The following is a 27188-nucleotide window of genomic DNA, read 5'->3' as shown; positions in this document are numbered from 1 at the left end:
AGGACAAAAATGTCCAGGAAGGATGGGAAATTTTTAAAAATGAGATTCTCAAAGCACAATCGTTAACAATCCCGAAAAGTAGGAAGAATGGGAAGCATTTAAGGAAACCAGGATGGATGAACACAGAACTTAAACACATGCTAAAAAGAAAGAAAGAAATGTTTATTAAATGGAAAGAGGGAGGCATATCTAAAGAAGATTATAATGCAGTCTGCAGCTCCTGCAGGGCACGTATCAGGTTAGCTAAAGCTGACAATGAATTAAGGCTTGCAAGAGATGTCAAAAGCAATAAAAAAGGATTTTGGGGGTATGTCAAAAGTAAAAGAAAAGTCAAAGATGCTATAGGATTTTTACAGGATGAAAATGGAGAAATGGTAAGAGAGGATGTTGAGAAGGCCGAACTTTTTAATTCCTATTTTGCATCTGTTTTCTCTCAGAAAGAAAATGTAACATCAACTGATCTTCACTGTCCTTTTAAAGGAATAGAGGAATCCAAGTTATCTGTAAACAGAAAGATTGTGAGGGAATATTTAGCTAACAAAAATGAGTTCAAGTCTCCAGGTCCAGATGAATTACACCCCAGAGTACTGAAGGAGATCGTAGAAGAAATTTTAGAACCACTCTCCATAATCTTTGAAAATTCTTGGAGAACAGGAGAAGTCCCAGAAGACTGGAGAAGAGCAAATGTTGTTCCTATCTTCAAAAAGGGGAAGAAGGTGGACCCAGGGAACTATAGGCCGGTGAGTCTGACTTCTATACCAGGAAAGATCTTTGAACAAATTATTAAACAACATGTATGTAAGTACATGGATAAGAATGAAGTGATTAACCAGAGTCAGCATGGGTTTGTAACTAACAAGTCATGTCAGACTAACTTAATTTCCTTCTATGACAGAATCACTGACTGGGTTGATCAGGGAAATGCTGTAGATATAGTATATCTTGACTTCAGCAAAGCATTTGACAAAGTATCTCACACCATCCTTATTGAAAAAATGACCAAGTATGCAATGGACCAGGCAACAGTTAGGTGGATTCATAACTGGCTTAGTGAACGGACTCAAAGGGTGGTTGTAAATGGCTTCACATCCAGCTGGATGAATGTCTCAAGTGGGGTACCACAGGGCTCTGTCCTGGGACCTGTATTGTTCAACATCTTTATCAATGATTTAGATGAAGGAATTGAGGGTAAACTGATTAAATTTGCTGATGACACAAAGCTAGGAGGGATAGCTAATACTAGAGAAGAGAGAGAGAGGATTCAAAAAGACCTAAATAAACTGGAGCAGTGGGCAGCAACCAACAGAATGGTTTTTAACAGGGAAAAATGCAAAGTACTACATCTGGGCAATAAAAATGAAAAAAGCATATACAGAATGGGAGGAATAGAGCTAAGCAACAGTACATGTGAAAAAGACTTAGGTATATTAATAGATCATAGACTGAACATGAGTCAACAGTGTGATGCACCAGCAAAAAAGGCAAATACAATTCTGGGATGTATTAACAGAAGCATACAGTCTAGATCACGTGAAGTCATTATCGGTCTTTACTCCTCTTTGGTCAGACCTCATCTGGAATACTGTGTACAGTTTTGGGCACCACATTTTAAAAAAGGCATAGACAAACTGGAGCAAGTTCAGAGAACAGCGACCAGAATGGTGACTGGTCTGCAAACCATGTCCTATGAGGAACTGTTGCAGGATTTGGGAATGTTTAGCTTGCAAAAAAGAAGACTGAGAGGAGACTTAATAGCTGTCTACAAATATGTCAAGGGCTGTCACATTGTAGAAGTATCATCTTTATTCTCATTTGCACAAGGAAAGACTAGAAGCAATGGGATGAAACTAAATGGGAGGAGACACAGATTAGATATTAGAAAAAACTTTTTGACAGTTAGGGTGATTAATGAGTGGAACAGGCTGCCACGAGAGGTGGTGAGTTCCCCTTCAATGGACGTCTTCAAACAGAGGCTGGACAGACATCTGTCTGAGATGATCTAGTGAATCCTGCTTTGAGCAGGGGGTTGGACCAGATGACCCAGGAGGTCCCTTCCAACTCTACCATTCTATGATTCTATGATTCTATGATCTTTGCTGTGAAGGGATGATGGTATATCTGGAGTAATGGCATTCATTTCAATTGCATCTTGTTGGATCTCAACCTCATGTGATTTAAAAATTGAAGATGTCAGTTGTCCTTCTGATCTCCTGGTACAGTCATCTGCCAAGAATAAAATTAAGTATTATTTTTGAATAAAATATTCTTACATTTTTTTAACATTTTTACTTAAAGTGTCTGTAAAAATGGCAAGCTACGTAAAAATAAAAAAAAAAAGAATTATTCACCAAGTCAATTACAGTTCACAGTCTAAAAGACTGTGCCCAAACCACAATTAGCATTCACGTATTTGGCATTATTATAGTGAGAAGAACCCACTTAATTTATCTGGGCACTGTGTGTTGGGTAATAAAATGGCATTTTTGCAATTTTCACTCTCCAACATCCCTGCGTGCTAATTTCCGGAAAGTGACTGTGGAGTCAAAATAGTCCCTACTCCTATAAATTAATTCCCTGAAGGTTATAATTTCCAAGATGGAGTCACTTTATGGGGATTTCTACTGCTCTGGTTTTCTTTCATTTTGTCATATCAAGGTCTCTGCAAATGGTGGGTCCCATCTCCTCTGGGATCTGCTCCTGCGACGTCGGCTTCTGTCACCAGGAGCCGCCTTATTCATTCTGCAGGCGGCGCTGGTGATGGAAGAGACGTCAGAACCAGAAGCTCTGGGCGGCGCAGACTCTGTCCAGCCATTAAGATTAGGGTTGCTGGGACCAGTAGTACCATCCAGTCTGGCAGTGTGGGTGTGTGTGATGTCCAGCGGGAGTAATCAGCTCCCTCCTTCAGAAAATTGGAAAGCACCGCACCCTACTAAAGCTGGAAGCATATTGCCGGAAGCTGCCAGATACAGCCTTGTTCTCCTCTGGGTCAGACCTCTGTGCTCAGCTCTCGGCTTGTGTATTTGTTTCTGTTGTGACCTCGGCCCGTTTACTGACTACTCGTTTCTTCTGATTTTGTATTTTCTCTGCCCTCCTGGTTCTGACCCGAATACCTGACTATTCTTCCCATCTGACACAACAGAACAGCAGGTAACACAGTGGCCCAAGCTAGGGGTCTCTGTCTAAGTCCAGATCCATGTAGAGGGGTTAAAGAGAATCTGCCACCCCCTGGGAGATTTGAGACTTATAGTATGGGCATACAGGTTATAGAAAAGTAGATCTATACATGCCTGTATGGCCCATAGTAGAGGTCTGCTTGCAGTGAAATGGAGTTTTATAAAATCAGTTATCACATGCTTGGCGTCCCCCGGACGCCAAGAAGTCCCCGCCTATCTGCTTATTTAGCATGTTCCCCACCTCCCCTGCACATCACAGGGACCTGTGACGTGCACTGGTCTAACTCATTTCCCGCACATGCGCAATGCGATGCTCACATCAGGAGCGCTTTGTTTCCTCCCGGTCCGTTTGTCTCTGCACTCCTCCGCAGTCGCAACGCTCATGAGCAGGGGGACATGCTACATAAGCAGATAGGTGGGGATTTCTGGGCTAACTAAAGAGATAGGCGGGGATTTCTTGGTGTCCAGGGGACGCTAAGCATGTGAAGACAGATTTTATAAAACTCAATTTCACTGCAAGCAGACCTCTACTATGGGCCATACAGGTATGTATAGATTTACTTTTCTATAACCTGTATGCCCATATTAGAGGTCTCACATCTCCCAGGGGATGAGAGATTTCCTTTAAAGAAGTTAAAGGGGTGATGGGAAAAACTGTGACTATAGACCATAACACATCTACTGAAGAACTGAAGAAATCAAGCTGAACAGGCTTCTTTAGTAAAAAAAAAATGAGTAAATAGTGGTGAAACCTCTGGGGGGTAATTAGAGTATGTGGTTCTTGGCAATCTAAATTATCGCTAAGGGCCAATATTTTCAGATCAGATGAGTTTCAAGAAGAAATATTAGACATTTTAAATGAACTTTTTATAATAGTGCAGAGCTGAGGTGTCTTATATTTAGATCTCGGGCATTGGGAAGACGTAATGGAGACCTTTTTTGAAAGACTACCAGGGAGTTACAGATTCACATAAGTGAGGCCGGCCGATCCCACCACAATCAAACTATCATAGAGAATGAACCTGGAAAAAAATACATAAAAAATATGTTACATCCTCAACAAGAACATATGTATGAGGGGAGAACTCCAACATTAAAGCGGACTTACACTTATTTATGGTGGACCATTGGAGCTACTATGAGTCCTGACCAGAAGAGTAGAGAAAGTATTAGTGCCCCCATTTCAGGAGAGATTGTGCAGTAATCTGAATTCCTTAGGATTGAAAACATAATGGAATTTATGATGTGGAGTGAATCCATGAAACCAGGGCTCGAGTCATACCAACACATTCATGCAGGTGTAAATATTACAGTATATTACAGCTATCAGCCTCGCACAGCTTAGAGATACAGGTGCTTCTCAATAAATTAGAATATCATCAAAAAGTTAATTTATTTCAGTTCTTCAAAAAAGTGAAGCTCATATATTATATAGAGTCATTATAAACAGAGTGATCTATTTCAAGTGTTTATTTCTGTTAATGTTGATGATTATGGCTTACAGCCAATGAAAACACAAAAGTCATTATTTCAGTAAATTAGAATAATTAACAAAAAACACCTGCAAAGGCTTCCTATGCGTTTAAAAAGGTCCCTTAGTCTGTTTCAGTAGGCCCTACAATCATGAGGAAGACTGCTGACTTGACAGATGTCCAGAAGGCAGTCATTGACTCACTCCACAAGGAGGGTAAGCCACAAAAGGTCATTGCTAAAGAAGCTGGCTGTTCACAGAGTGCTGTATCCGAGCATATTAATGGAAAGTTGAGTGGAAGGAAGAAGTGTGGTAGAAAAAGGTGCACAAGCAACCAGGATAACCGTAGCCTTGAAAGGATTGCTAAGAAAAGGCCATTCAAAAATTTGGGGGGAGATTCACAAGAAGTGGACTTCTGCTGGAGTCATTGCTTCAAGAGCGTCAAAACACACAGACGTATCCAGGACTTGTGTTACAAGTGTCGCATTCCTTGTGTCAAGCCAGTCATGACCAACAGACAACGCCAGAAGCGTCTTACCTGGGCCAAGGAGAAAAAGACCTGGTCTGTTGCTCAGTGGTCCAAGGTGTTATTTTCAGATGAAAGTAAATTTTGCATTTCATTTGGAAATCAAGGTCCCAGAGTCTTGAGGAAGAGTGGAGAGGCCACAATCCAAGCTGCTTGAGGTCTAGTGTGAAGTTTCTACAATCAGTGATGGTTTGGGGAGCCATGTCATCTGCTGGTGGAGGTCCACTGTGTTTTATCAACACCAAAGTCAGCGCAGCCGTCTACCAGGACATTTTACAGCACTTTATGCTTCCCTCTGCCGACAAGTTTTTTGGAGATGGAAATTTCATTCTCCAGCAGGACTTGGCACCTGTCCACACTGCCAAAAGTACCCATACCTGGTTTAAAAACAACAGTATCACTGTACTTGATTGGCCAGCAACTCGCCTGACCTTAACCCAATAAAGAATCTATGGGGTATTGTCAAGAGGAAGATGAGAGACACCAGACCCAACAATGCAGACAAGCTGAAGGCTGTTATCAAAGCTTCTATAACACCTCAGCAGTGCCACAGGCTGATCGCCTCCATGCCACGCAGCATTGATGCAGTAATTGAAGCAAAAGGAGCCCAGACCAAGTATTGAGTGCATTTACTAAACATACATTTCAGTAGGCCAACATTTCGGATTTTAAAAACATTTTTCAAGCTGGTCTTATTAAGTATTCTAATTTACTGAGATAATTACTTTTGTGTTTTCATTGGCTGTAAGCCATAATCATCAACATTAACATATGAGTTTCACTTTTTTGAAGAACTGAAATAAATTAACTTTTTGATGATATTCTAATTTATTGAGAAGCACCTGTATATCACACACAGGTGTAATGTTTTTTTGCATAGTTAATCGCGATCCTGTATGAAGTTAGTCGGTTTTAAAAGAAATTGAAAAGTCAGGATAAAGGGAAACTCTGTTGTTATTGTAGAGAAATTCACACTTGGCCCTCACTGCACATTTAATGTTGACGATCATAAAAGTGAAGTTTGGTCAGAAAGACTGGACCTGGTCTTGTAGGGACCATATGAGGACATTCAGCAGCACAGAAGGGAGAGAAGGTAGATTCATTTAATAAGATATCAGGGATCTAGGAAGCCAACAGCATCATTACCCTCCACTTTCTCTTACTGGCCCATCATAATATTTTCTTCAAGTGATTTTCTAAACTGTCTGTACATTCTACGTACGTTGTCATCTGGTTTTGTAGTTTATAGATCTGGGCAGGTAAGGGTCAGCGTCTTCTAATTCCAGGGGGTAGGTGGATCCTTCAGGTTATAAGTTCTATAGAAAAGGGCTTTCAATGCCCAAAATCATTTGAACAGTTTTGGGTGGAGGAGAATGTTGTGGTCTAGAGGCAAAATGATGATCACACGATTGTGATACGGCCGGACTACACCACCGATAAAGAAGCCACAGCCGGTGACTGAGGAGAATATGTGACTTCTCTGCATTTAGTGGTTACTACTCACCTGGGAGATTATCTGTAGGAATCATCTCTTTACACCGCTCATCACCCCTCACATATGTCTCTGTAGTATCAATATTGGTAAGATCTTCACCATGAAACAAATATTGTAAAAGTCACAGACAGGTGGAGAAGTCCCATCTATGATCAGTTCTAATCCTGCCATCTCCACCATTCTCATTACACAAGTATAAAGCATATAATACTGGTGGATAAAACAAGACTGAACACAAGACCTTCACATCCGTCTACACATCATAGGGGAGATCTCATGACACCTTCTCTCCATCTACCTGATGATCCTGAGGAACATTGTGATCTTCTTGTTTACAGTCCTGTGAAAGAAGAGGATGGGGACATCTCTCTGGTGTGGTCCTCTTACTGGGTAAAACTGGAGGAAACACATATAGGGACTGAATTCATTCTTTACATACAGATAATTATAGGCCGTGTGTATTTAGTCCTGTCTATTACCTGGTGATGTGAGGGGCTGGGGAACATTCATCATGACGTCCTTGTACAGATCTTTGTGTCCTTCTAAATACTCCCACTCCTCCATGGAGAAATAGACGGTGACGTCCTGACACCTTATAGGAACCTGACACATACAATGATACCGTCATCCCCCCGATCCCTTCATAGCGTTACTGTATAATCTCCCAGCATTCCCAGCAGTGTCACCTCCCCAGTCAGCAGCTCAATCATCTTGTATGTGAGTTCTGGGATCTTCTGGCGATTGATATTCTCATGCATCAGGGGGTGAGGTGGAGGTCCCGTGATTAGGCTCAGGGGTCTTCCCCATTCCTCAGACACAGGGGCCTGACAGCGCTCACTAGAGGTCTTCTTCACTACTGTGTAATCCTGATAATGGAGAGACACATTAATAAATCTCACTACAGACATTTCCTGAGTCCTTACCTCTCCAGTTCTGTCCATCCGTTATTCCCATAGATAAGAATGATGTAATGTGATGTCATCAGAATCTCTCACCTCTCCAGTAAGCCGGAAGAGGATCTCTAGGGTGAGGTGTAATATCCTCTCCATCATCTTGTCTCTGTCCATTTCCATCTTTGATGGATAAATCAGGAAAATTCTCTTGTATAGAAGATCTTCACTGAGAGGAAACCGATATTGGAGAGACCTGAACGAGTAGATGATGAGCCGATGTAACATCATAAAAATCCTGTGTAATAATACAATTACTGGAGATAATAAGGGAAACATATGAGATTTATTATTTTACAGTATTTAGTTTTCTTCTTTACATCTAGTAAAAAAAACCTATATACACTGCTTAAAAAAATAAAGGGAACACTCAAATAACACATCCTGGATCTGAATGAATGAAATATTCTCATTGAATACTTTGTTCTGTACAAAGTTGAATGTGCTGACAACAAAATCACACAAAAATCATCAATGGAAATCAAATTTATTAACCAATGGAGGCCTGGATTTGGAGTCACCGCCAAAATTAAAGTGGAAAAACACACTACAGGCTGATCCAACTTTGATGTAATGTCCTTAAAACAAGTCAAAATGAGGCTCCGTATTGTGTGTGGCCTTCACGTGCCTGTATGACCTCCCTACAATGCCTGGGCATGCTACTGATGAGGTTGCGGATGGTCTCCTGTGGGATCTCCTCCCAGACCTGGACTAAAGCATCCGCCAACTCCTGGACAGTTTGTGGTGCAACGTGACGTTGGTGGATGTCCCAGTTGTGCTCAATCAGATTCAGGTCTAAGGAATGGGCGGGCCAGTCCATAGCTTCAATGCCTTCATCTTGCAGGAACTGCTGACACACTCCAGCCACATGAGGTCTGGCATTGTCCTGCATTAGGAGGAACCCAGGGCCAAACGCACCAGCATATGGTCTCACAAGGGGTCTGAGGATCTCATCTCGGTACCTAATGGCAATCAGGCTACCTCTGGCGAGCACATGAGGGGCTGTGCGGCCCTCCAAAGAAATGCCACCCCACACCATTACTGACCCACTGCAAAACCGATCATGCTGAAGGATGTTGCAGGCAGCAGATCGCTCTCCACGGCGTCTACAGACTCTGTCACGTCTGTCACATGTGCTCAGTGTGAACCTGCTTTCAACTGTGAAGAGTACAGGGCGCTAGTGGCGACTTTGCCAATGCTGGTGTTCTGTGGCAAATGCAAAGCGTCCTGCACGGTGTTGGGCTGTGAGCACAACCCCCATCTGTGGATGTCGGGCCCTCATACCACCCTCATGGAGTCGGTTTCTAACTGTTTGTGCAGACACATGCACATTTGTGGCCTGCTGGAGGTCATTTTTCAGGGCTCTGGCAGTGCTCCTCCTGTTCCTCCTTGCACAAGGCGGAGGTAGCGGTCCTGCTGCTGGGTTGTTGCTCTGCTATAGCCCCCTTTATATCTCCTGGTGTACTGGCCTGTCTCCTGGTAGCGCCTCCAGACTCTGGACACTACGCTGACAGATACAGCAAACCTTCTTGCCACAGCCCGCATAGATGGGCCATCCTGGATGAGCTGCACTACCTGAGCAAATTCTGTGGGTTGTAGAGTCCGTCTCATGCTACCACGAATGTGAGAGCACAACCAACATTCAAAAGTGACCAAAACATCAGTCAGAAAGCATTTGTACTGAGATGTGGTCTGTGGTCCCCACCTGCAGAACCACTCCTTTATTGAGGGTGTCTTGATAATTGCCCATAATTTCCATCTATTGTATTTGCACAACAGCATGTGAAATTGATTGTCAATCAGTGTTGCTTCCTAAGTGGACAGTTTGATTTCACAGAAGTTTGATTTACTTGGACTTATATTCTGTTGTTTAAGTGTTCCCTCTATTTTTTTGAGCAGTGTATATATATAAAAAGAAAACACAGCAAAAAAGCAGTAGTATTTACCTGCTCAGTTCTTCAGACCTAATGCACTACCAGGATGCAGCAAACCCATATAACAAAGATGGCGGCTATACAGGTGCAATATACTGATAAGACAATCACTCACAACCTACCATTTCATGGAGCGGGGAACTGCTTAGTATTAGAATTGCACACCTGGGTAGTGAACAGTATCCAGCTTACAGCCTATTAGTTACACCCCTACTATAAGATTAGGCAGGCCATCCGGTACTATCTATGTGCACCCCATGAGAACAGACACCCTAGTTTACAATGCCAGCACTGATGGGCTTGGCTGCACCCTGGAATAAAAAAGTGCAAAAATGCATATATAATATATGACGTATTGGTCGATATTTTGGCCAAAATACGCAAGCTCGTAATCCGCGTCAAGGGTCCTCATGCTTATGAGTCCCTACGATAAACACAAAAAGCAAAGCCACAATAAGAAGAATTAAATTTCTTGGTCCTGGAGTGGCCTAGCCAGTCTCCAGATCTAAACCCTATAGAAAACCTTTGGAGGGAGTTGAAAGTCTGTGTTGCCCAGCGACAGCCCCAAAACATCACTGCTCTAGAGGACATCTGCATGGAGCAATGGGCCAACATACCAGCAACAGTATGTGCCAACCTTGTGAAGACTTACAGAAAACGTTTGACCTCTGTCATTGCCAACAAAGAATATATAACAAAGTATTGAGATGAACTTTTGTAATTGACCAAATACTTATTTTCCACCAAAATTTGAAAAAAATTTCTTTCCAAATCAGACAATGTGATTTTCAGGATTTGTTTTCTCATTTTGTCTCTCATAGTTGAGGTCGACCTATGATGTCAATTACAGGCCTCTCTCATATATTTAAGTAGGAGAACTTGCACAATTGGTGGCTGACTAAATACTTTTTTTCCCCACTGTATATATACGGTGGGTATGGAAAGTATTCAGACCCCTTTACTTTTTTCACTCTTTGTTTCATTGCAGCTATTTGGTAAATTCTAAAAAGTTCATTTTTTTTTCTCATTAAAGTCCACTCTGCACCCCATCTTGACTGAAAAAAAACAGAAATGTAGAAATGTTTGCAAATTTATTAAAAAAGAAAAACTGAAAAATCACATGGTCATAAGTATTCAGACCCTTTGCTCAGACACTCATATTTAAGTCACGTGCTGTCCATTTCCTTATGATCCTTCTTGAGATGGTTCTACTCCTTCATTGGAGTGCAGCTGTGATTAATTAAACTGATAGGACTTGATTCAGAAAGGCACACACCTGTCTATATAAAACCACACAGCTCACAGTGCATGTCAGACCAAATGAGAATCATGAGCTCAAAGGAACTGCCCAAGGAGCTCAGAGACAGAATTGTGGCAAGGCACAGATCTGGCTAAGGTTACAAAAGAATTTCTGCTTTACTCAAGGTTCCCAAGAGCATAGTGGCCTCCATAATCCTTAAATGGAAGAAGTTTGGGACCACCAGAAGTCTTCCTAGACCTGGCCGTCCAGCAATCGTGGGAGAAGAGCCTTGGTGAGAGGTAAAGAAGAACCCCAAGATTACTGTGGCTGAGCTCCAGAGATGCAGTAGGGAGATGGGAGAAAGGTCCACAAAGTCAACTATCACTGCAGCCCTCCATCAGTCGGGCCTTTATGGCAGAGTGGCCCGACGGAAGCCTCTCCTAGGGGCAAGACATATGAAAGCCTGCATAGAGTTTGCTCAAAAACACACAAAGGACTCCCAGACTATGAGATATAAGATTCTCTGGTCTGATGAGATGAAGATAGAACTTTTTGGTGATAATTCTAAGTGGTATGTGTGGAGAAAGCCAGGCACTGCTCATCACCTGCCCAATACAATACAAATAGTGAAACATTGTGGTGGCAGCATCATGTTATGGGGGTGTTTTTCAGCTGCAGTGACAGGACGACTGGTTGCAATTGAAGGAAACATGAATGCGGCCAAGTACACAGATATCCTGGATGAAAACCTCTTCCAGAGTGCTCTGGACCTCAGACTTGGCGGAAGGTTCACCTTCCAACAAGACAATGACCCTAAGCACACAGCTAAAATAACAAAGGAGTGGCTTCAGAACAACTCTATGACCATTTTTGACTGGCCCAGCCAGAGCCCTGACCTAAATCCAATTGAGCATCTCTGGAGAGACCTGAAAATGGTTGTCCACCAACGTTCACCATCCAACCTGACGGAACTGGAGAGGATCTGCAAGGAAGAATGGCAGAGGATCCCCAAATCCAGGTGTGAAAAACTTGTTGCATCATTCCCAAGAAGACTTATGGCTGTACTTGCTCAAAAGGGTGCTTCTACTCAATACTGCGCAAAGGGTCTGAATACTCATGACCATGTGATATTTCAGTTTTTCATTTTTAATAAATTTGCAAAAATTTCTACATTTCTGTTTTTTTTCAGTCAAGATGGGGTGCAGAGTGTACTTTAATGAGAAAAAAATTAACTTTCTAGAATTTACCAAATGGCTGCAATGAAACAAAGAGTGAAAAATTTAAAGGGGTCTGAATACTTTCCGTACCCACTCCACAGAAGGGCTAAAAATCCAGCACGAAATCCAGGTAATGTGAAAAAGTTAAAACAAGACAATGGGACTTAGGAGTCACAATAACATGTTTCGAACTCAGATGTTCTTAGTTATAGTGTGACCCATATCCAAAGAAACCAAAGTCAAATTTTTAGGATTTTATCCTATTCAGTCCAGATATGATTCAATGGATATTTTTCAGGATGTTGTGCAGCAAGAGTAAAAGGTGTTGCATTCATCTCAGAATATGGGGATTGCCAAGTCAAATGTGACCAAGAAAGAATGGATTGCCCTTCAAGAATTAAAATGTATGAAAGACCTTGTCATAAGAATGTCAGACAAGGGAGGAGTAGTAGTATTAACCCTTTCGCGCCAGAGTCTGTTTACGCCTTCGTGACCGGGCCAATTTTTTCAATTCTGACCACTGTCAATTTATGAGTTAATAACTCTGGAACGCTTCAGCGGTTCCCACTGATTTTGAGATTGTTTTTCCGTGACATATTGTACTTCATGATAGTGGTAACATTTCTTCGATATGACTTGCGTTACTTTGTGAAAAAAATCGGAAATTTGGCAAAAATTTAGAAAATTTCGCAATTTTCAAACTTCGAATTTTTATGCCCTTAAATCAGAGAGATATGTCACACAAAATAGTTAATAACATTTCTAACATGTCTACTTTACATGCGCACAATTTTGGAACCAAATTTTTTTTTGTTAGGAAGTTATAGGGGTTAAAAGTTGACCATTGATTTCTTATTTATCCAACAAAATTTACAAAACTATTTTTTAGGGACCACATTTTATTTAAAGTGACTTTGAGGGGCATTTATGACAGAAAATACCCCAATGTGACACCATTCTAAAAACTGCACTCCTCAAGGGGCCGAAAACCACATTCCATAAGTTTATTAACCCTTCAGGTGATTCACGGGAATTTTTTGAATGTGGAAGTAAACAATGAACATTTAACTTTTTTTCACAAAAATTTTACTTTAGACCAATTTTTTTTTTATTTTCGCAAGGGTAACAGGAAAAAATGAACTACAAAATGTGTTGTGCAATTTCTCCTGAGCACGCTGATATGTGAGGGAAAGCTACTGTGGGGGTGCACGGCAGGGCTCGGAAGGGAAGGAGCACCATTTGACTTTTTGAATGTAAAATTTGCTTTAATAATTAGTGGACACCATCTCGCGTTTTGGGAGCCCCTGATGTGCTTAAACAGTGGAAACCCCTACAAGTGACACCATTTTGGAAACTAGACCCCTCAGGAAACTTATCTAGATGTGTGATGAGCACCTTAAACCCCCAGGTGCGTCACAGAAGTTTATAACATTAAGCCGTAAAAATAAAATTTTCAATTGTTCCCACAAAAATGTTTTTCAGCCCCCACTTTTACATTTTCATAAGGGTAACAGGAGAAATTGCACCATGCAGTTTGTTGTGCAATTCCTCCTGAGTAAGCCGATACCCCATATGTGGAGGAAAACTACTGCTTTAGCACACCGCAGGGATTGGAAGAGATTGCAGACACCATGTCACATTTGAAGAGTCGCTGACATACCAAAACAGCAGAAACCCCCACAAGTGACACCATTTTGTAAACTACACCTCTCAAGGAATTCATCTAGGGGAGTAGTGAGTATTTTTTAACCCTCAGGCGATACACAAACTTGTATAACATTGGGCTGAGTAAATGAAATATTGCTATTTTTTTCCATTAAAATGTTGCTTTGACCACAAGTTTGCAGTTTTCAAAAGGGGTAATAAGAGAAAATGTTACACAGCTTCTCTTAAGTACATCAATACCCCATAAGTGGTCGGAAACTACTTTTCAGGCACAATGCAAAGCTCATAAGGGAAGGAGAGCCATGTTACAGTGCAGATTTTACTGTTGTGGTTTGCAGGTGACATGACCCACTGGGAGAACCTCTGAGGTCACAGAACAGCGGAAACCCCCCCATAAATGACTAAATTTTACAAACTACACCTCTCAATGAATTCATGAATTCAACTAGGGGTGCAGTGATCATATTTACATCACGTGACAGAAATTTATACCATTGGGCAGTGAGGAAAAAATAATTACATTTTTACCACAAAAAAATAGTTTTAGCCTCAGATTTTATATTTTCACACAGGGGAATGGGTAAAAATGGTGCCAAAATGTGTCACACAATTTCTTCTAAACGTGGCAATACCCCATATGTGGCTGTACAGTACCGCTTAGACATACGGCAAGACCCAGGAGGGAGGGAGCGCTATTTGACTCCTGGAGAACAAATTATTGTAGAATAGTTTGAGGACTCCATACAGAGCCCCTAAGTGCTAGAAGAGCAGAATCCCCCCTCAAGGGACCCCATTTTGGAAATGATACCCCTTTGGGAATTTAGATACAGGTGTAGTGACAATTTTCACTTCATGGGTGTTTTCCAGAAACAAGCAGCAGTGGATGTTGCTGAGTGAAAATTTCAAACTGCCGTTGTAGTGACTAGTACGTTGTAGTGACCAGTACGTTGTGCCCAGCTCATGCTTCTGGAGACATGCACCTGTAAATTAGGCGGGCTCTCATCGCTACAGGAATGCCAAACATGTGGACCCTAATATAGCTTACGCACATTGTGGGGCTCAGAAGGGAGGGGAGCATTTGGACTTGGGAGCACAGAATTTTCTGAATTTCTTTTGGGGGGCAAGGGTCATTTCGCTTTTCCAGAGCCTTTGTGCTAACAGTAACTTGAAAGTCCTTTATATTTTCGTTAGATGACAGACCTGAGTGGGGACTTGCTTTTTTTGTGGATTGAGATGAAGCTTTTATTGGGAACATTTTACATAATGTTTATCCGGCTCTCTACGCTGAGCACTTACATCGGGGTTTCCATCTAAATCTCCAAGTGATGTAATTCAGATGAAACCCCCGAGGGATCCATTCACTATAGTGAGGCAGCAGAGTTACTCAGGACTCAGTCTTGGCTCTGTTTAGCGGTGTCCTTTTTTTCAGAGGTGCACAAAATTGTGGCCAACCACACTTTTACTCATGTCTATAAAACAGATACCATGGGATGATAGGCTACACGGTGTCCACGGAGCCTCTATCTGCCACATTACAGGGAATCTTCCATCGGGTGTGCCGTCTGAATCATGTATTTCAGAGATTTACACGGAAACCCCGGTGTAAGCGCTTAGCGCAGAATAAACGTGAGCCGCACCACACTGCGTTGTTTTGGGAAGCAGAATGAACAAATTAGCAGCAGATGAAGAATTGTTTTTATTTATTTTTTACGCCGTTCCTCATGCGGTATAAGTGATTAGACGACTTTATTCTTCGGGTCAGTGTGATTACAGTGATACCAGATTTATATCGGGTTTTTATGATTGACAGCTGTCACACACTAAAAGACGCTTTGTTTTGCAAAATCTAGTTTTTGCATCGCCACATTTTGAGAGCTATAATTTTTCCATATTTTGACCGACAGAGTCATGTGATGGCTTGTTTTTTGCGGGACGAGTTGACGTTATTATTGGTACCATTTTTGGGTAAGTGACATTTTTTGATCGCTTTCTATTCTGGTTTTTGGGAGGTAGAATTAACAAAAACCAGCAATTCAGGATTTGTTTTCTGAGGTTTTTTTTAATATCGTTCCGTGAGTGTTAAAATTGATAAGGCAGTTTTATTCTTCAGGTCAGTATGGTTACAGCGATACCACACATATAGTTTTTTTATGTTTTGGCGCTTTTACACAATAAAAACTATTTTATAGACAAAAGAATTGTTTTTGCATCATTTTGTTCTGAGAGCTAAACTGTTTTATCTTTTGGCTGATGGAGCTGTATGGCGGCTTTTTTTTTTGCAGGACAAGATGACATTTTTAGCGGTACCATTTTTATTTCCATTTAGCTTTTTGATTGTATTGTATTCCACTTTTTGTTTGGCGGTATGATGAAAAAGCATAGCTTTTTGCTCTGTTTTTTTATTTTTTATGGTGTTTACAGAAGGGGTTAATTAGTGTGACAGTTTTATAGATCGGGTTTTTCCGGACGCGGCGATACCAAATATATGTACTTTTTTTGTTTTTGTATAAATATATTAATTTATTGGTTTATTTATTTATTTTATTTTGTGATATATTTTTTTTAACAGTTTGAAAACATTTTTATACTTTTTTTTTTTTTTTTACATTTTTACTTAGTCCCTGTATGGAACTTCAATTTTCATTTTTCTGATCACTGGTCTTATGCAATGCAATAGACATGTATTGCATTGCATGAGAGCAGACAGTTTTACACTGTCAGATCTCCTGCTAGACTCAGCTGCTGGCTGATTCTAGCAGGATACCGTGCATGGCAGACCAGGAAGTCATCATATGACCTCCTGCTGCCATGACAACGCCAGGTCCTATCACGGGGGCCTTCGGAAAGGTCAGTAGACGACCCCCTCTCCTCTTACTATCTCCTAAATGCCGCGGTCGCTATGGATCGCGGCATCTAGAAGATAGCAAAAGGTTAACATCATTGGGACCTGATTCAATCATGTCCCGATGATGTTACCTGTCAGAGCTGTTGCTCTGCACCGCAACCGCAGAGCTTGCAGGACCCTGGGGTTCCTGAGCGCTGCGAGGCCGCCGACTGTTCATAAATGTGGGCGCTGAACAGAGCCCAGCCAGCACCGACGTTTATGTACAGTGTGTGAGGCAGTGACGGGGATCGTATAGAAGGGACGGTATATATCCCCAAGAATGTGTACAGAGGCCTATTAAACCCATTGAAGTGCATTGCAGTCACAGACACACCTGCGGCTGCAATGCAGGAATGAAGGTGAGCATTGACCTGGTCAGGCTATCTGGCTAAGGCAGATTAGTAAAACCCGGTAGGGCCTTCATTTCTTGGAGGAGGCTACAGGAAGGCAGTGGGGCGGCTTCCTTCCTCCAACCCGGGTTTTCCAGTGGCTCTTGCCACAGGTCCTTTAAAAACCCTGCATTAAGGATTAGTGTTGTTCAGTGTTGGGACCTGCTAGGAACATAGCAGGAAACCTTGGCGGGCCTGTGTGTAGCTGAACCCACGCCTGGGAAGGCTCTGCACCCGTCAGCCTCTGAGCGGCCCAGCGCGGCCGTTGCCCACGGCAACCGTTGTTATGGACTTATGTTAACCCTGCTGCGAACAGGAGGACTTTCTGTTTTACCCGTGAGTGCTGAATAAAAGCTCCTTATGTTGGACTTGCTTGGGTCACTGCCTCAGTTACTGCACGGTGTGAACACCGCCGCCTTACAAGTGGGAGGTCGGGAAGCGGTTAATGGAAGCAGAGATGTATGATTTACAAATGCTGTCAGATAATACAACATATAAAAAAGTCCTAAATAATCCCTTATCAAAGCTAGTTATAGATACCCATTCTATTATTCAAGAGGGTTTTGCCCTAGAGGTTATAACTGAAAAAGAAAGGGATTATTTAATTGTGCAGCAACCAATGTTGCCAGGTTTATATGGTCTGCCAAAAATACATAAAAATATAATTCCTCCCCCGATGAGACTTATAGTATCGGGTATAAACTCAGTTACTGAATTAATAGGGGATTGGAAGGATAATTTGTTGCAGCCATTAGTTCAAAGAACTGCAGGATTTTTAAAGGACTCCAGGGATGTCTTAAATCAGGTATCTAAAATGGAATGGCAGCCTAACTACACGTGGCTTAGCTGCGATGTAGTGTCATTGTATACTGTGTGCAGAATTATTAGGCAAGTTGTATTTTAGAGGATTATTTTTATTATTGATCAACAACTATGTTCTCAATCAACCCAAAAGACTCATAAATATCCAAGCTTAATATTTTTGGAAGTTGGAGTATTTTTTTTTTAGATTTGGCTATCTTAGGAGAATATCTGTTTGTGCAGGTAACTATTACTGTGCAGAATTATTAGGCAACTTAATAAAAACCAAATATAATTCCATCTCACTTGTTTATTTTCTCCAGGTAAACCAATATCAGTGCACAAAATTTAGAAATAAACATTTCTGACATGCAAAACAAAAAAAAATAGTGATGAATATAGCCACCTTTCTTTATGATGACACTCAACAGCCTTCCATCCATAGATTGTCAGTTGCTTGATCTGTTTTCGATCAACATTGCGTGCAGCAGCCACCGCAGCCTCCCATACACTGTTCCGAGAGGTGTACTGTTTTCCCTCCCTGTAGATCTCACATTTTATGATGGACCACAGGTTCTCTATGGGGTTCAGATTAGGTGAACAAGGGGGCCATGTCATTATTTTTTCTTCTTTCAGACCTTTACTGGCCAGCCAAGCTGTGGAGTAGTTGGATGCATGTGATGGAGCATTGTCCTGCATGAAAATCATGTTTTTCTTGAACGATACCGACTTCTTCCTGTACCACTGCTTGAAGAAGTTGTCTTCCAGAAACTGGCAGTAGGTCTGGGAGTTGAGCTTCACTCCATCCTCAACCCGAAAATGTCCCACAAGTTCATCTTTGATGATACCAGCCCATACCAGTACCCCACCTCCACCTTGCTGGTGTCTGAGTCGGAGTGGAGCTCTCTGCCCTTTATTGGTCCAGCCTCTGGCCCATCAAGAGTCACCCTCATTTCATCAGTCCATAAAACCTTTGAAAAATCAGTCTTAAGATATTTCTTGGCCCATTCTTGACGTTTTATCTTATGTTTCTTGTTCAAAGGTGGTCGTTTTTCAGCCTTCCTTACCTTGGCCATGTCCCTGAGTATCGCACACCTTGTGCTTTTTGATACTCCAGTAACATTGCAGCTCTGAAATATGGCAAAACTGGTGGCGAATGGCATCTTGGCAGCTTCACGCTTGATTTTCCTCAATTCATGGGCAGTTATTTTGCGCCTTTTTTGGCCAACATGCTTCTTGCATCCCTGTCGGTGCATTTGCCATGAAAAGCTTGATTGTTTGGTGATCACGCTTCAAAAGTTTGGAAATTTGAAGACTGCTGCATCCCTCTGCAAGACATCTCACAATTTTGGACTTTTCAGAGCCTGTCAAATCTCTCTTCTGACCCATTTTGCCAAAGGAAAGGAAGTTGCCTAATAATTAAGCACACCTTATATAGGGTGTTGATGTCATTAGTCAACACCCCTCCTCATTACAGAGATGCACATCACCAGATTTACTTAATTGGTAGTTGGCTCTCAAACCTATGCAGCTTGGAGTAGGACAACATGTATAAAAAGTATCATGTGATCAAAATACTCATTTTCCTAATAATTCTGCACGCAGTGTAGATGCATCATTGTAATATAGACGAGAACAAGTATGTACAAAATGCTGGTGAGATTACTGTGGAACATTGCAACGGTGAATTGTCGTACGGCATTTATTGTAAATGTTGTCACATCCGTTATATCGGATGCACCACCCAAAAACTAAAGAAAAGAATAGCGTAGCACATGGCAAATATCAACAGTTCTAATAGCACATACTCCGGGGCATCAGAACATGTCGTGTCCATACGTAATACTAATCTCACACATTTTTCTTTCTTTGGTCTTGAGAAAGTTAATTATCCGGTAAGGGGAGGAAACAGACAGAAACACCTTAATATGCGTGAAGCCTTCTGGATCTGACATGTAAATACTAAATACCCTTCAGGTAATGAATTTCCGCAGTGACCTGTTTTACATCTATTGATGAAATCCATACTGGTTTATTCCCAGCAGACATCTACATGGTGACATTCCAGGTTTTCTGAATTTATTTTGTGTTTTTCCGGTTATTATTTACCGGTGTACTTATTTGCCTTTCTGTATATTGCGCTATCATCGGTGATTCATCTTCGCAGAACGCACATAAATGATGCAAATATCTTAAAGATCTTTCAGCAATGACTGAGTATTTCCATTGCAATGTTCTGCAGCTTATTTATCCATTTCTCATATATTTATTTTTGTCCGTTTTTTTCGCAATATAATTCAATTATTTGTTTTTCGTTGATACAGATAGAAATTCCCGCTACATCCACAGCTTCACGATTAAGTTCTGCATTACCTGTACACTGACACTATATACAGAGCTCCTGTGTATAATGTCACTGGTGATCATAGCATTACCTGTACACTGACACTATATACAGAGCTCCTGTGTATAATGTCACTGGTGATCATTGCATTACCTGTACACTGACACTATATACAGACCTCCTGTGTATAATGTCACTGGTGATCCCTGCATTACCTGTACTCTGACACTATATACAGAGCTCCTGTGTATAATGTCACTGGTGATCCCTGTATTACCTGTACAGTATACACTATATACAGACCTTCTGTGTATAAAGTCACTGGTGATCACTGTATTACCTGTACTCTGACACTATATACATAGCTCCTGTGTATAATGTCACTGGTGATCCCTGCATTACCTGTTCACTGACACTATATACAGAGCTACTGTGTATAATGTCACTGGTGATCGCTGTATTACCTGTACACTGACACTATATACAGAGCTCCTGTGTATAATGTTACTGGTGATCACTATATTACCTGTACACTGACACTATATACAGAGTTCCTGTGTATAATGTCACTGGTGATCACTGTATTGTCCTGTACAATAACACTATATACAAAGCTAATGTGTATAATTTCACTGGTGATCACTGTATTACTTGTACACTGACTATATGTACAGAGCTCCTGTGTATGTCACTGGTGATCCCTGTATTACCTGTACACTGACACTATACACTGTATACTATGTACAGAGCTCCTGTGTATAATTGAACTTATGGTAATATTAGTATTGTTTTCTTTATTAATGATCAGTATTGTAGTATTCGGTCACAATGTGGTGGTAATATGTGGTCTGGTAATGTTGTGGCGATATTTGTCCCTTGTATGTGGTATTATTCGGTCACTATGGGGTGGTAATATGTACTCCAGTCATGGTGTGGCGATATTTGTTCCTTATATGTGGTATTATTTGGTCACTATGTTGTGGTAATATGTGGTCCGGCCATGGTTTGGTGGTATTTGTTCCTTGTATGTAGTATTATTTGGTCACTATGGGGTGGTAATATGTGGTCTAGTCATAGTGTGGCGGTATTCTTTGTATGTGGTAATATTTGGCCACTATGTGGTGCGGCCATAGTGTGACGGTGTTTATCTCTTGTTTGTGTTATTATTGGTCATTTTAAAAAATGTATGTGACACATTCTCTTAAAGAAAAATAAATAAAAATATACCTAAAAAGAGTACAGGATATTTCAAGAAATGTTTAATAGGCTAGAGTAGAGCAGGGTCCGGCCAGAAGAGTCCACCTTGTCATGGTGCTGGCTTACAAAATCCTTTGGCCAATACAAAAGCTGTTGGCTATGTATGTGATGTGGTGTTCTATGGGAACTGTTAGGGTATGTGCACACGGTCAAGAGCCACTGCGGGTTTGACACTGCGTGCCTATGCAGCATCAAACCTACAGCGGCCAGATGTTACAGCATAGTGCATGGATTTCTAGAAATCCCATATCCACTCTGCGATTCTGTGCACCTGCAGATCACCCGTGGAAATTGACATGTGATGCATCTTTCAGACCAGCAGCATGTCAATTTGACTTGCGGGTCCACATGTGGACTTTCTCCACAGACTTTACCTTTATGAGGAAAGTCCGCATGTACAAAAAAAAAAAAAAGTGCCACTCATTTGCATAAAATTAGGTCAGAAGCCGTGTGGCTATCCCGCAGGCGGCTCCTGACCGTGGGCACATACCCTTAATGTGTAATTGGTGAGGATGTGGTGCAGAAGTGGAGTTTTGTGAGTACGGTGTGACTGATGAAGGTTCGAGGAGTGAAGGCGGAGCTGGGGTGGAGCCTGGTTGGAGTCTCAGGGGGCCCGAAAATTTTGCCAGTATGGGACCTGAAATTCCTGGTGGCAGGACCTGGAAGGAGCCCATACATTCTAGCGTCTTCACTAATGAGCCAGCTAGAATGTATGGGCTGTAGTCAGGACCTGCAGGACCTGGAAGGAGCCCATACATTCTAGCGTCTTCACTAGTGAGCCAGCTAGAATGTATGGGCTGTAGTCAGGACCTGCAGGACCTGGAAGGAGCCCATACATTCTAGCGTCTTCACTAGTGAGCCAGCTAGAATGTATGGGCTGTAGTCAGGACCTGGAAGGAGCCCATACATTCTGGAAGATAGCAGAATGTATGGGCTCCTGTCAGGTTTTTATTATTGGAGGCAGCAGAATGTATGGGCTCCTGTCAGGTATATATTATTGGAGGCAGGAGAATGTATGGGCTCCTGTCAGGTATATATTATTGGAGGCAGCAGAATCTATGGGCTCCTGTCAGGTATATATTATTGGAGGCAGCAGAATGTATGGGCTCCTGTCAGGTATATATTATTGGAGGCAGCAGAATCTATGGGCTCCTGTCAGGTATATATTATTGGAGGCAGCAGAATGTATGGGCTCTTGTCAGGTATATATTATTGGAGACAGGAGAATGTATGGGCTCCTGTCAGGTATATATTATTGGAGGCAGCTGAATGTATGGGCTCCTGTCAGGTATATATTATTGGAGGCAGGAGAATGTATGGGCTCCTGTCAGGTATATATTATTGGAGGAGCAGAATCTATGGGCTCCTGTCAGGTATATATTATTGGAGGAAGCAGAATGTATGGGCTCCTGTCAGGTATATATTATTGGAGGCAGCAGAATGTATGGGCTCCTGTCAGGTATATATTATTGGAGGCAGGAGAATGTATGGGCTCCTGTCAGGTATATATTATTGGAGGTAGGAGAATGTATGGGCTCCTGTCAGGTATATATTATTGGAGGCAGCAGAATGTATGGGCTCCTGTCAGGTATATATTATTGGAGGCAGGAGAATCTATGGGCTCCTGTCAGGTATATATTATTGGAGGCAGCAGAATGTATGGGCTCCTGTCAGGTATATATTATTGGAGGCAGGAGAATCTATGGGCTCCTGTCAGGTATATATTATTGGAGGCAGCAGAATCTATGGGCTCCTGTCAGGTATATATTATTGGAGGCAGGAGAATGTATGGGCTCCTGTCACATATATATTATTGGAGGCAGCAGAATGTATGGGCTCCTGTCAGGTATATATTATTGGAGGCAGCAGAATGTATGGGCTCCTGTCAGGTATATATTATTGGAGGCAGCAGAATGTATGGGCTCCTGTCAGGTATATATTATCGGTGGCAGCAGAATGTATGGGCTCCTGTCAGGTATATATTATTGGAGGCAGTAGAATGTATGGGCTCCTGTCAGGTATATATTATTGGAGGCAGCAGAGTGTATGGGCTCCTGTCAGGTATATATTATTGGAGGCAGCAGAATCTATGGGCTCCTGTCAGGTATATATTATTGGAGACAGGAGAATGTATGGGCTCCTGTCAGGTATATATTAATGGAGGAATAAGAATGTATGGGCTCCTGTCAGGTTCTGACTACAGCCCATACATTCTAGCTGGCTCACTAGTGAAGACGCTAGAATGTATGGGCTCCTTCCAGGTCCTGACTGCAGCCCATACATTCTAGCTGGCTCACTAGTGAAGACGCTAGAATGTATGGGCTCCTTCCAGGTTCTGACTGCAGCCCATACATTCTAGCTGGCTCACTAGTGAAGACGCTAGAATGTATGGGCTCCTTCCAGGTCCTGAAGTCAGGACCTGGAAGGAGCCCACACATTCTAGCGTCTACACTAATGAGCCAGCTAGAATGTATGGGCTGTAGTTAGGACCTGCAGTACCTGGAAGGAGCCCATACACTCTAGCTTCTTCACTAGTGAGCCAGCTAAAATGTATGGGCTGTAGTCAGGACCTGGAAGGAGCCCATACATTCTGGAAGATAGCAGAATGTATGGGCTCCTGTCAGGTATATATTATTGGAGGCAGGAGAATCTATGGGCTCCTGTCAGGTATATATTATTGGAGGCAGCAGAATGTATGGGCTCCTGTCAGGTATATATTATTGGAGGCAGCAAAATGTATGGGCTCCTGTCAGGTATATATTATTGGAGGCAGCAGAATGTATGGGCTGCTGTCAGGTATATATTATCGGTGGCAGCAGAATGTATGGGCTCCTGTCAGGTATATATTATTGAAGGCAGTAGAATGTATGGGCTCCTGTCAGGTATATATTATTGGAGGCAGCAGAGTGTATGGGCTCCTGTCAGGTATATATTATTGGAGGCAGCAGAATCTATGGGCTCCTGTCAGGTATATATTATTGGAGACAGGAGAATGTATGGGCTCCTGTCAGGTATATATTAATGGAGGCATAAGAATGTATGGGCTCCTGTCAGGTCCTGACTACAGCCCATACATTCTAGCTGGCTCACTAGTGAAGACGCTAGAATGTATGGGCTAGTTCCAGGTCCTGACTGCAGCCCATACATTCTAGCTGGCTCACTAGTGAAGACGCTAGAATGTATGGGCTCCTTCCAGGTCCTGACTGCAGCCCATACATTCTAGCTGGCTCACTAGTGAAGACGCTAGAATGTATGGGCTCCTTCCAGGTCCTGAAGTCAGGACCTGGAAGGAGCCCATACATTCTAGCGTCTACACTAATGAGCCAGCTAGAATGTATGGGCTGTAGTCAGGACCTGCAGTACCTGGAAGGAGCCCATGCATTCTAGCGTCTTCACTAGTGAGCCAGCTAGAATGTATGGGCTGTAGTCAGGACCTGGAAGGAGTCCATACATTCTGGAAGATAGTAGAATGTATGGGCTCCTGTCAGGTATATATTATTGGAGGCAGGAGAATCTATGGGCTCCTGTCAGGTATATATTTTTGGAGGCAGCAGAATGTATGGGCTCCTGTCAGGTATATATTATTGGAGGCAGTAGAATGTATGGGCTCCTGTCACGTATATATTATTGGAGGCAGCAGAGTGTATGGGCTCCTGTCAGGTATATATTATTGGAGGCAGCAGAATCTATGGGCTCCTGTCAGGTATATATTATTGGAGACAGGAGAATGCATGGGCTCCTGTCAGGTATATATTAATGGAGGCATAAGAATGTATGGGCTCCTGTCAGGTCCTGACTACAGCCCATACATTCTAGCTGGCTCACTAGTGAAGACGCTAGAATGTATGGGCTACTTCCAGGTCCTGACTACAGCCCATACATTCTAGCTGGCTCACTAGTGAAGACGCTAGAATGTATGGGCTCCTTCCAGGTCCTGACTGCAGCCCATACATTCTAGCTGGCTCACTAGTGAAGACGCTAGAATGTATGGGCTCCTTCCAGGTCCTGAAGTCAGGACCTGGAAGGAGCCCATACATTCTAGCGTCTTAACTAATGAGCCAGCTAGAATGTATGGGCTGTAGTCAGGACCTGCAGGACCTGGAAGGAGCCCATACATTCTAGCGTCTTCACTAGTGAGCCAGCTACAATGTATGGGCTGTAGTCAGGACCTGCAGGACCTGGAAGGAGCCCATACATTCTAGCGTCTTCACTAGTGAGCCAGCTAGAATGTATGGGCTGTAGTCAAAACCTGGAAGGAGCCCATACATTCTGGAAGATAGCAGAATGTATGGGCTCCTGTCAGGTTTTTATTATTGGAGGCAGCAGAATGTATGGGCTCCTGTCAGGTATATATTATTGGAGGCAGGAGAATGTATGGGCTCCTGTCAGGTATATATTATTGGAGGCAGCATAATCTATGGGCTCCTGTCAGGTATATATTATTGGAGGCAACAGAATGTATGGGCTCCTGTCAGGTATATATTATTGGAGGCAGCAGAATCTATGGGCTCCTGTCAGGTATATATTATTGGAGGCAGCAGAATGTATGGGCTCTTGTCAGGTATATATTATTGGAGACAGGAGAATGTATGGGCTCCTGTCAGGTATATATTATTGGAGGCAGCAGAATGTATGGGCTCCTGTCAGGTATATATTATTGGAGGCAGCTGAATGTATGGGCTCCTGTCAGGTATATATTATTGGAGGCAGGAGAATGTATGGGCTCCTGTCAGGTATATATTATTGGAGGAGCAGAATCTATGGGCTCCTGTCAGGTATATATTATTGGAGGAAGCAGAATGTATGGGCTCCTGTCAGGTATATATTATTGGAGGCAGCAGAATGTATGGGCTCCTGTCAGGTATATATTATTGGAGGCAGGAGAATGTATGGGCTCCTGTCAGGTATATATTATTGGAGGTAGGAGAATGTATGGGCTCCTGTCAGGTATATATTATTGGAGGCAACAGAGTGTATGGGCTCCTGTCAGGTATATATTATTGGAGGCAGGAGAATGTATGGGCTCCTGTCGGGTATATATTATTGGAGACAGCAGAATGTATGGGCTCCTGTCAGGTATATATTATTGAAGGCAGCAGAGTGTATGGGCTCCTGTCAGGTATATATTATTGGAGGCAGCAGAATGTATGGGCTCCTGTCAGGTTTTTATTACTGGAGGCTGGAGAATGTATGGGCTCCTGTCAGGTATATATTATTGGAGGTAGGAGAATGTATGGGCTCCTGTCGGGTATATATTATTGGAGGCAGCAGAATGTATGGGCTCCTGTCGGGTATATATTATTGGAGGCAGCAGAATCTATGGGCTCCTGTCAGGTATATATTATTGGAGGCAGGAGAATGTATGGGCTCCTGTCAGGTATATATTATTGGAGGTAGGAGAATGTATGGGCTCCTGCTAGGTATATATTATTGGAGGCAGGAGAATGTATGGGCTCCTAATAAGTATATATTATTGGAGGCAGCAGAATCTATGATCTCTTCCCAGGTATATGTTAATGAAGCTATCAGAATGTAGCCTACAATGTATGGTCTCCATCCAGGTCTTGACTGCAGCCCATACATTCTAGCCGTTTCACTGTTAAAGACACTATAATGTAAGGGCTCCTGGTGGTATATAATCGTGAAGGCATCACAATATATTGGCTCCTGCCAGGTATACAATAGAACATCAGAATCAGGGCCGTAACATATCCGGCGGACAAGGGGCCCGCCGGTGCCAGCCCCTATTTCAGCTGAATGTGCATCCTCGAACACATATTCAGCTGAAGTGTATTGCAGCGCAAAAACTTGCCGGATCCGTGCTCCGCAATACATGCTGCTG

General features: G+C 42.4%; 1 protein-coding gene across 3 annotated transcripts in view; it reads right to left on the bottom strand.

Annotated features, from left to right (window-relative positions):
• Positions 1-1951: 1951 nt before the first annotated feature.
• The window catches only part of LOC141271748 (gastrula zinc finger protein XlCGF66.1-like), a 45564-nt gene continuing 20327 nt past the window's right edge, over positions 1952-27188 (bottom strand). Inside the window, exons 2-6 of one of the 3 annotated variants that reach the window (XM_073681846.1) lie at positions 7661-7853; positions 7352-7531; positions 7145-7268; positions 6964-7061; positions 1952-2223 (exon numbers count right to left, since the gene is read on the bottom strand). In XM_073681846.1, the coding sequence (XP_073537947.1) occupies positions 2191-2223; positions 6964-7061; positions 7145-7268; positions 7352-7531; positions 7661-7846 (621 nt within the window). In that variant the 5' untranslated portion in view covers positions 7847-7853 and the 3' untranslated portion in view covers positions 1952-2190. Of the gene's footprint in view, positions 2224-6963; positions 7062-7144; positions 7269-7351; positions 7532-7660; positions 7873-27188 lie in introns of all 3 variants that reach the window. The other 2 variants (XM_073681847.1, XM_073681849.1) reach the window with 2 other exon arrangements.

This window comes from Phyllobates terribilis, unplaced genomic scaffold (genome assembly GCF_046119375.1).
Source record: "Phyllobates terribilis strain yellow unplaced genomic scaffold, ASM4611937v1 Scaffold_5__5_contigs__length_657084704, whole genome shotgun sequence".
Lineage (NCBI taxonomy): Eukaryota > Metazoa > Chordata > Amphibia > Anura > Dendrobatidae > Phyllobates > Phyllobates terribilis.
This window is presented reverse-complemented; position numbering and strand designations above follow the sequence as displayed.